General features: G+C 32.9%; 1 protein-coding gene across 1 annotated transcript; it reads right to left on the bottom strand.

The window, feature by feature from the left end:
* Nucleotides 1-4767: 4767 nt before the first annotated feature.
* LOC117904008 (CASP-like protein 4D1) lies at nucleotides 4768-5822 on the bottom strand. The gene is made up of 3 exons (XM_034816538.1): nucleotides 5674-5822; nucleotides 5277-5400; nucleotides 4768-5181 (listed from the first exon to the last, which is right to left on the bottom strand). The coding sequence occupies exons 1-3, from the start codon at nucleotides 5820-5822 to the stop codon at nucleotides 4912-4914; spliced, it is 543 nt and encodes a 180-aa protein (XP_034672429.1). The 3' UTR covers nucleotides 4768-4911.
* Between the last annotated feature and the right edge of the window lie 4423 nt (nucleotides 5823-10245).

Here is a 10245-nt window from a genome sequence, read left to right on the forward strand (position 1 = left end):
AAGAGGCCAAAAGGACAAATGAGCATGACAATGAGTAAGAAGTGTGAGACTCATTTCAACAACATGGCGATTTTTCTTTTCAGCATGCCCATTCTGTTGTGGAGTGTAAGGACAAGAAACTTTATGTGTAATGCCAAAATTATGTAAATGAGTTGAAATAGGCCTATATTCACCTTACCAATCACTTTGGAGAGCTTTAATTTTAGAACAAAATTATGTCATAACCATGGCCTTGAATTTTAAAAAGGTGGGAAATGTTTCGTCCTTTGTTTTGAGTAAATAAAGATAGATGAACTGAGTATGATCATCAATAAATAACAAAAAATAATGAGCACCAATCACAAAAGGTACAGAAGAAGCACCCCAAAGATCAGAATATACTAAATCAAATAGTTTTATTGCTCTTGAAGATGAATTTAACAAAGACAATCAATGACTCTTAGCCAATTAATATGACGTATAGAAGTCATGAGCATTCTTAGATGAAAAACTATCATTATAGTAATTCAGAACCAATGACAAAACTTTAGAAAATGGGCGTCTTAATCTGCTATGCCATAAGTTGGACAACTTATTTTCAAACACGAAAACATGAACTGGCGAAGAACTTGAAGGGCTGAGAGTGGAACTAGGTGGAAGAAACTCAATAGTAGTGTTAAGTTTGTATAATCCATGATCAAGATGACCTTGGAGTAGCACTTGTTGGGATTGAGCCTTGGAAAGCATGACGTGATGTAACAGATTGAGATTCATTTATAATTTATTTATTTATTTATGTTTCTTTGTTTTCCTTAAATATTTTATTTGTATTAATTGGTTATTTGAGTATACATGCCCCACATCACTTATATTGTACATGACTTGGGTGCATTAGGAGTTGCACAAAAGATACAAGTCATGGGTTCCTTGTAGAGTGATGAGTTGTCCAAAGTTAGTTCATGGATTTAGGCTATCCATCTAAGACTGTAGTGCACTACCTCCTAATTAGAGGGATGACTTGTCTTAGCTATCGAGATGGTTTTCCCATGTTGAGTGTACTAATGCATGTGATGCCCATTGGACAGGACTTATGGTGAATCATGACACAATGCTATCAATTTTCATGATTCACCAAACTACTATAATGCATAGACTCTCAACCTGGAAAGGATATTGAGCTTGTGCCAAAGTTAACAGGAGGCTTTAAACTAGGGGTAAGACCTTAAAGTGGTTATATATCCCTATGGATTGGGTCACTATTGATGGAGGCTAGTGACAATAATAGAGGCACCATGATATCACATGGATTGAGACAATGTGTCTCCTTGGGTGATCTAAAGGACATGTGATCTAGAAGACTATGACTATAACATTTCCTTTAGTGAAAATTTGACATATGCTCCTTAAAGCTAGAGTATGTCAATTGATCACATAATAAGTGAGATTTATAACTCAAGAATTAGAGAGGTAATCTTGATAGGTGATAAAACTACTTTATTATATTACAGACACTAGTTCATGGGGAGTTTGCATACATTGAATAGTAGGTTACAGACGCCGAACTTTGTCTTGTTATTATTTACAGAGGATATTGGAGTACAATTGATTCTCTCTAGTGGAATGTTAAATCAACTTCAGAATTGGATTCTGAGGGAATCAATACTCGTATGGGTACCAATGGTTCCTACTCTAAGCTCATATACCATGATGACATGGTTTATGGGGATTGAATTAGCTCTTGGTCCATTCTTGTGCATAAGGGAATTTTGGTAATTACGTAAGGTTACACAAGGGATAGTGAACAAGTTCTCTAGATTGGGATAATTGATTAATTAGATGACCTTGTGTGGTTAATTACTCAATTAGGACCCATTTTAGGCTAGATTAAGTGACCTAAGCCTTGGTGGGCTTAAGTCACTTAAGCTCAATAAGGGAACCCTATAAATATCCCCATAAAGGTTAGGGTTTCCATAACCTTGAGAGAAACTTTGTCTTCCACTTCTAGAGATAGAGAGAGATAGTGAGAGCCAAGAGATCTTTCTTTCCAAAGTCGACACTATAGAGTGTCAAGATCATGGCTCGAGTCATCGGGTGGAAGATCTTGGATGTACAAGACTTCCAGATTCATTGTTCTTCAACTTTACCGAGCGAAATTGATTTGGGAACATTAAAATCAAAGGTAAAGTTCTAATGGCTTTCCTCTTGATCCTAAAATTGTAAAAATATGATTTTTTTTTTTTTTTTTTTACTTCCATTGCATTGGATCTAGAGGCCTAGGGTAGTTTTGCATGCACCTATACGATCCAGGGTAAAGGAATGAAGAAATCTAGGGTTCCCAACAGCATCTTCTTCAAACATTGATCCTTCACCAAGAAAAATGTAGGATGACATTCAACATAGGATTGTTATTAAAACACAATTTCATTACACTAATTAATTGTTTTGAAATTTCAGGTGTGTACAGAACATGACTGAGCTTAAAAAAATTAGAGTATAGGAATTGAGATATTACCGACGTGAGAAATGTTAGTGGTCTTACCATTGCCTACCATGATGTTTTCATTCCCTTGGAAAGGTATTAGAGAGGTTATAGAGCTCAAGTCAGGAGTCAAGTGGTGTGTTGCTCTAGGACCCATGTATTAGGTACCATCGGTTATTGAGCTTGGAGAAGCAACAAAGGAACTTGCCATCATGGTGACCATGGGGCTTGAGTTCTGAGCTCGAGAAGTGGGACTATTGTCACAGGATGCTTCAAATGACCCTCCCCATGGGCTTATATAGGAGAAGGGAAGCTTCTGGAGACTCCTGGAGCCATCTACACTAAGCCATTGGTGGGAAGAGTGTGGAAGGTTCTAGAAATGCCTAGAGATGTCCACACATCTCTACACTATGGAGGAAGGCATGGGAGGAGTCCAAGGCTTTCTAGAGACTTCTAGGAATATCTTGTATGTTCTTGTACATAGGGTTGTACATAGAATAGGGTAGGATGTTCTAGAATATTCTTGATTTGTAAGGAACCCTCCAAGGTTCCAGAGAGTTCCCTTGGTGCCTATAAATAGGTGAGGGCCTCATTTGGCCAAGGCACCACCCAAATCACTTCCTAGCCAAGCAAGTGAGCATCCAAAACACTTGTCAAGGCTTTCTTGAGTTAGTGAAAGCTTCCATTCTTTCAAGAGTTGCCTACCAAGCTTCTTAAGCTTCCGAGTCGCGAGTGTCTTAGCCGAGCAAGCTAAGCATTGGGGATCAAGGCTGACTTAGCAAGATCAAGCATCTTGACTTGCCTAAGTGCCGCACGAGCTTAGTGAACGACTAAGTCCGTGACACTATACTGACTAAAATTAGCACTGTGGTAGTGATTGAGAGCTTCATGGCAAAATTTTGTTTACAAATTTGGCATTTAGGTCTTTCTTCTGTAGCTTGAAAGTTCTGACATTGCTACCATTTTCCCTAAAACTGTGGTCCTTGAGGTTTTCCAAGAATTCCAACTTGATTGAGATTGGGGACTAAACTGGTTGATCTATGGACTAAAGACATTTTTGTTACTATGTAGGAGGAATTCTGGCTCTGTGGGTTGTAGTAAGGTTGAGGAAGAGATTTTGAAGGGAACTTGTGAGAGTTTTGTTAGTTTATCTTGAAAGGTTTCTTGTTAGCAAACATAGCAAGTTTAGCTTGAGCCATATTCACATTCAATTGTTCAACAACATTTTGCCTCTATAATATAAGATCAAAGCTTAAAAGAAGACTATGAACCTCCTCTATGGTTGGCTGATTAGATATATCATTGAAAGATGTTACAAAGGGATTGTACTCAGCTCCTAAACCTTGAAATAGGTAGATCAGCTGGTCTTTATCTAAGACAGGTTCACCAATGGAACCAAGATTATCTACAACATTCTTAACCTTAACAACATACTCATCAGGAATGAGACCGTCTTTCTTGATTGATTGAATTTCAGTGCGAAGCTCCAAGACAGAGAGTGAAATGTTGTAGTATAGGTTCTCTCGAGAGAGTTCCAAATCTCCAAGAGGCTATGGTGAGTCCGACGATTTTGCTAAGCATCCCTTTTGTGACTAAGGAATAGAACCAGCACATAGAAATCAGTGGAGATGATGCCACATGCGAAATTGGAGATTGATGATTTGTTGTTCTGGTTTAAGAATCGAGGAGGAGGAGCCTTGGTTCCATCTATGAAATCTTCAAACCTGTCGGCAGTTATAACATTCAAAAGTTGATTCTTCCGGAGCAAGTAGTTGTCTTTGTGTAGCTTAATACTGAGGGGTTGATTGAGAGTTGAAAGGGGTTATTGGAGATATGGAAGAGGAAACTGATGTTGAATTTAGAGATCAGCTTGATGAAAAAACGGTGGTAGAGGAGAAACATGAATTGGGTTTTCTGGTCATTGGGTAGGGTTTTGAGAGTTTTCTTAAGCAGAAGTAGGGGTTGAAGGAGAAGAATCCATTTGGATTAAAAATGCTCTGATACCAAATCAAAACAAGAAGTTAACGGGAAAAAAAACGAAGTCAGAAAAGAAAAGGATGAGCAGAGGGAATGTTGGAATGGCTCGTTGATTACCAAGCAAGGCTGTTAACTAAATATATACAGTGGTGAGATTACTAGAAGAGCTGTATTACACATGTAATCTCCTCATAAAATGGTAGCTGTACAAGTGAAACTCTAAAGAAGCAATGAGAGAGAAAGAAAACCAATTTATCATATTAACTTAACGCTTTGAAAACAGAGTCTCGACTCCAGTACAAAATAGTGACAATGAAATAAAAACCCAGCTAAATAATGTTGTATCTGCATTACAGGAACCATGCATGCACCCAGAAACAAAATCAAATCGTAGCAAAAAAAACAAGGAACAGCAACGCTGATTCACAATAATATTAGAATAACTTAATTCCGTAAGTTTGAGAATTTGATGGTGATCATCCAAAGAAGCCTTTGCTTGATTTAGCAATACTCCTACTGAGGGATGAAAGTACTGAAAGAATGGCCATGCAAATGAATCCCAGGAAGAGCAGACCTGTAGCAATTATCGCCCTATCCAGGAATTTCTCCGTCTTGGATTTGAATTCACTTAAATCTAGATCACTCAAATCTTCCACACCTTGTACAAAATCATTCAAATTTCTCTTAAACTCAAAAGTGACTGCAAAACCAGCTCCCACACCGGTGCCCAGAAGCAAGCTAATGACCTGCATGCATGCATGTATGCCATTCCAAGGGGTTAATTCTTTTTAATCTCTTGTATTTTGCTGCAAAATTAAGGAAATTAATGTTTCTAACGGACCTTGTCTCCATAGAAGTCGAACTCCGGGCGAAGGAGCCTCTTTTCAGTACAGGCATGAAATACAGCAAAGGGTATTTGCGCCACCGTGTACAAAAATCCGACCGCACCCGTAGCAGCCACATACCTGCCAAATCGATCGAGAATTCATCAACAAACTGATACGATCCAACCCACGTGGGTTAGGGTTGAGACCGTGTTTGGTTTATCTTTATTAGGATTTTTGCCTAATTGTCTGAAAGTTTTGATTTACGATAATGAGCTGTGTCGATACACTTTTTTAAAAAATAAAAACTTTTATATAAAATACAGTTTGGCTAAAGCCTACATTTGTTTCCAGGGTTGCCCCAACCAAAGTGAAGGGGTTGATAAGAAACAAAAATAGAGTCATTTATAATACCTGTAAGCAATGACATCCGTAAAGCTGGTTTTGGAACCATCACTAAATTTAAAATTGTCGGTGGTCATTACCACAACCGAGGCAGCCAAAAGCAAGAGGGTGAGGGTTCTCAACACAAGAGCTGAGTTCACCACAGCTTTGGAAGCCATCTCGCACGCTTAATACATGTTAGGAGTCTGGCTTTTACTTATTTATACTCGATGCATCTCTTGGACATGTCAATTTCTTTTGGCAGTTGTGGCAGAAGAATTTATTATGGCTGGCCGGACGACCGCTTCATAGGCCGGCCAACAATATTTTCTGATTAGAGATTGGACAAAATTTGCTGGACCATTGTAGATATCAAGGTTTCTGTTTACTCAACAAGTACACCTTTCTTGTTTTTCAAAATAGAAAAAAATAATAATATAATATATAAAATATGTTAAATAATAAAAATGATTATGATTAAAGTTTGGTTGCCCTAATTCTATTTGATCTGATCCGAAAAGCTTACAATATAAATCTGTTTTATTAATTACTCTCACATATATATATATATATATATATATATATACAATATAAATGATAATATATAGTTTTAGGATTATGATGATGATTATATTTTTACTGTAATCGGACACAACTCTCCCTTTTTATACAAAATTTTGATATAATAGATCTTCTTCTCGTTTGCTTAGGATTTTTTATTTTTTTTTAGGGTTTCTCATTTAAATCTATATGTTTTTATTATGTTTTTCTTATTGTAAAAGTTCATTATTTCATAACAATTTTGAAGATATTTTGTAAAATAGGTAATTTTCAAAATGATAACAAAATATTTATTTATTTATTCATTTTTAAGAATAATAATAAATAAAAAAATCCAAAAATAAATATTCTTCTTAGGAACTAACAAACTCTAAATTCTTGCAATTCTAAATTATAGAATAAAAACAATGAAAGACTTTAGATTATTAAGAGTGGTGAGCGGTTATTGATGAAAAAGATAATTTGTTTGTGTAAAAAAAATACTCCTTCATGTGGTTGGAAGTTGGAAGCTCAAGTTAGGCAACAAGAAAAAGCTCGGAAAAATAACAATGACCGGTATTTTATATCTTATGTTATTTGAAGCACGGCTGCCTTGGTTTTTGCACAACCCTCGGCTAACTAGAAAAAGCTATGAATAGAAACATTGACAAATTTTTACATCATATTTCTACGTGTGAATTAAAAACATTTTTCCCATTTTAAAAGTAAAATATCGTTTTTAAAATTTCATAGTATTTTTGGGCCTTTGTTCTAGAAAAAACTGCTTTTAAAAAACAAGATAAAAAAAAAATTAATTTTAAAGAACAAGTATAAATTATTTTCAATAATTTATAAAAATAATAAAAAAATATGAAGAAATAACAAAATAAAAATTATAAATATAAAATAAAATAATATTGTGAACTTGTATTTTTCACATGCATTCCCATTTTATAGCAATACTCGTTTTTTATTAGTAAAACAATGATTTTTGAAAATTTGAAAACGTTTTTATTAGTGAAACATTTTGATTCAATTTTTGTTTGAATAAAATTTTCACAAATTGTTGAAAAATACTTGTACAAGATATTTACAAAAAAGAGATTCCAATCCAATGATTTTATTAACAATGATTTTTACAACTTTTAGTTATGAAAATTATTTTCCAAACAATTCTAGAAAAAAGATTTTTTTTACCACTTCTGTTCATGAAAATTATTTTCAAACAAACTTTATTTTAGAAAAGAAGTCTTTATAAAAACTTTTCCAAATCTAATTATATATATATATATTTTTAAAAAGTGGTTTTTATTTAATTTTATTAGAAAATATATACTACCAAGTGATTTTATCTTTATTTTATTAGAAAATTTCCTTAATTTCAAAAAGAGCTCCACAATTTTATTCCATAAAATTTATTTCAAAGTTGTGAAAATTAAGAATTTATTATTTAAAAAAAGTTTTTATTTTATTTAAACAGAGAAGATTTTATCCTTATTTTGCTAAAAAATAAAATCAAATTTATTTATTTTTAAAATACTTCAATTTTTATTTTTATTTATTATTTTTTATTTTTTAAAAAAAAAACTTCTCAATTTTATTAAAAAAAATCAATTTTAAAAAGAAAGTTTTATATTTTTATTAGAAATATGATTTGGTAGCTCTAAGAGAAGTTTTCAAGTTTTTTTTTTCTAACTATACTATTTTATTTATTAAAAACCAGATTTTATTATTTTATTTAAAAACATTTTCTAGTTTCAGTTTTAAAAAAGTATTTTTACAATTTTTATTTAAAATACTCTACAGATTTTCTTTTAAAAAAAAATTATTGACAGTTTTTATTAGGACTTTCTAGATAGTTTATTAAAAAAAATTAATTTGGAAAATTTATTGTTAAGACAAATTAATTTGAACAATTTATTATTACAAAGTAGTTTATCATTTGAAAATCATTTTTGAATAATTTTATTTTTAAAAAGTCATATTTTAATCAGTTTTTTTTTTTTTAGAGACAAAAAATATAGTTTTTATTTCAAGGATATTTTTAAAATTTTTATCAAAAATAAAATAAAAATTGACAGTTTTTATTTTTTATTTTTAGTATTTATATAGAAAAAAGGTTATTTTAGTTTACTACATAAAAAGGAAAAAAAATTCCAAGTTTTTTTATTTATTTATTTACACCAGAAAATACTAGGAATAATAAATATACAAATAAAGTTGTCTAGAAAATATTAGAAACATAAATAAACATATAAGATGAAATGAAGACAAAAATAACATCTCCAAAATATACACATAAAACATAAAACAACATGCTAAATGTACTAAAATGAACATGAAAAGAAAACAAACAAGGGAGAAAGTATACCCAATATACAGTGGGTGAAATCAATCTTGATAGGTGAAGCTCACCCACAAGATACTCTCTCACGAAAAAATAAAAAGAGTAAAAAAAATACAAATAGAGGAAATTTGAGAGAGAGTTCTTGCAGTCATCCACCACCATTACCCAAAACCCTAAAGTTATGTTTAGTTCTCGAAAAATTTGAGAGAAAATGTAAAGAAAATAAAATAGAGAGAAAAAGTAAAAGGAAAAAAAAAGTGAAGAAAAATAAAATATAGAGTTAAAGATGATAAATTATTTTTATTTGCTACTTCAAACTCATTTTATTTATTTTAACTCATCACTATAAAAATTAAATAATTTTAAAATGCATGAGTTTCTAATTAATTTTAATTATATTTAATTTTCTTTGAAATATTTTATAAGACAACCGAACATGAGAAAATCATTTTCCTTAACATTTTTTTATTTTTTTTATACTTTCCTGAACCAAACATAACATAAGGGTTTATGCCCTTTATAAACCTCTAACTTGGTTCTCATCCATAGCACATCCAAAGAGGACTAAAGAAATTAAACCCAAATGACAGTAGTAATGAGCCCAATTCCAAAAGAAATAACCAAGTCCAAAATAAATTTCAAACCCAAATAAAATAACAATTCAAGCTCAAAAATAATAAATGAACCCCAACAAGAATGTCCAACATGCAATAGGCCTAAGTAAAAAAAAAAAAAAAATCTAAACTAATACTCAATACAATAAGCCCACAAACAATTAAAAATTCAAAGATCTAAAGGAAAAAGGTTTTACCTCCTGTTCTTGAAGAACACTAGATGATGGTGGAGTGGTAGCCATGGGTGGGAACACCGGTGATGCGTGGGTAGCAGTTATAACAGCCCTAGTGGTAAAGGAGTGGCAGTGTGTTGAGAAAAGAAAAAAAAAAAGAAAAAAAGAATAAAAGGGAAAGATAATGAGAGAGAGTGAGATGGTAGGGATGGGGATTGTCGCCAACATCGAAGGAGACTGCTGACCAGCAATGGCACTGTAGGTAGTGGAGTAGCCGATGGTCAGAAGTGGTCACCATGACTGAGATAAAGTGAGAGGGGGTATGAGGGAAAGAAAAAAGGAAAGAGGGGGGGAGAGGAAAGAGAGAAGGGAGGGAAGAAAGGAAAGGGGAGGAGCGAATACTACTTGTTAGAGGGAGCGACGCTAGTTATGGAGTGCTGCCGCTGATAATGGTGAGGGTGGGAGGGAAGAGAAGGAGAAGAAAGAAAGGAGAGAAAAGAAAAGAAAAAAAGAAGAGAAAAAAAAGAAAAAAAAAAAGAACGAGAGTGGAAGGAAAGAAGAAAAGGGAAAAGGGTAGGTGACCATTGTGAAAGAAGAGATGGTCTTTATGGCTTATTTTTTAACAGATGGTGGAGATGAAAGGAAGAACATGGGTGACCAAGATGGGTTCTCTAAAAATAGGCAGGAAATGGGCAAGAAATTTGGGCTTAAAACTAAACAAAAAGGATGTAGGAAAAGAAAAAGAAACGGGTAAAATAAGAGATGATAATGTGTTATGACAAGTTTTTGGGTTTATAAATATGCCCCTCTTTGATAGAGTTTGAGAGTGTAAGGAATAAAAACATTGGAGTGAAATAAAAGTGTGAACAGTGAATGGAATGAAGCAAACTATACCGAAGACAAGAAAGACTGTCAAAATTATCCTAGT

Source organism: Vitis riparia, chromosome 17 (assembly GCF_004353265.1).
Source record: "Vitis riparia cultivar Riparia Gloire de Montpellier isolate 1030 chromosome 17, EGFV_Vit.rip_1.0, whole genome shotgun sequence".
NCBI lineage: Eukaryota > Viridiplantae > Streptophyta > Magnoliopsida > Vitales > Vitaceae > Vitis > Vitis riparia.

Bases quoted from the DNA above. Each gene is read 5' to 3' on its own strand.
- LOC117904008 (XM_034816538.1), bottom strand. From the start codon at position 5,822: ATGGCTTCCAAAGCTGTGGTGAACTCAGCTCTTGTGTTGAGAACCCTC. The intron at 5,401-5,673 runs GTATTATAAATG...TCGATTTGGCAG, and splicing joins ACGGATGTCATTGCTTACAG to GTATGTGGCTGCTACGGGTG. The intron at 5,182-5,276 runs GTCCGTTAGAAA...GCATGCATGCAG, and splicing joins TCGACTTCTATGGAGACAAG to GTCATTAGCTTGCTTCTGGG.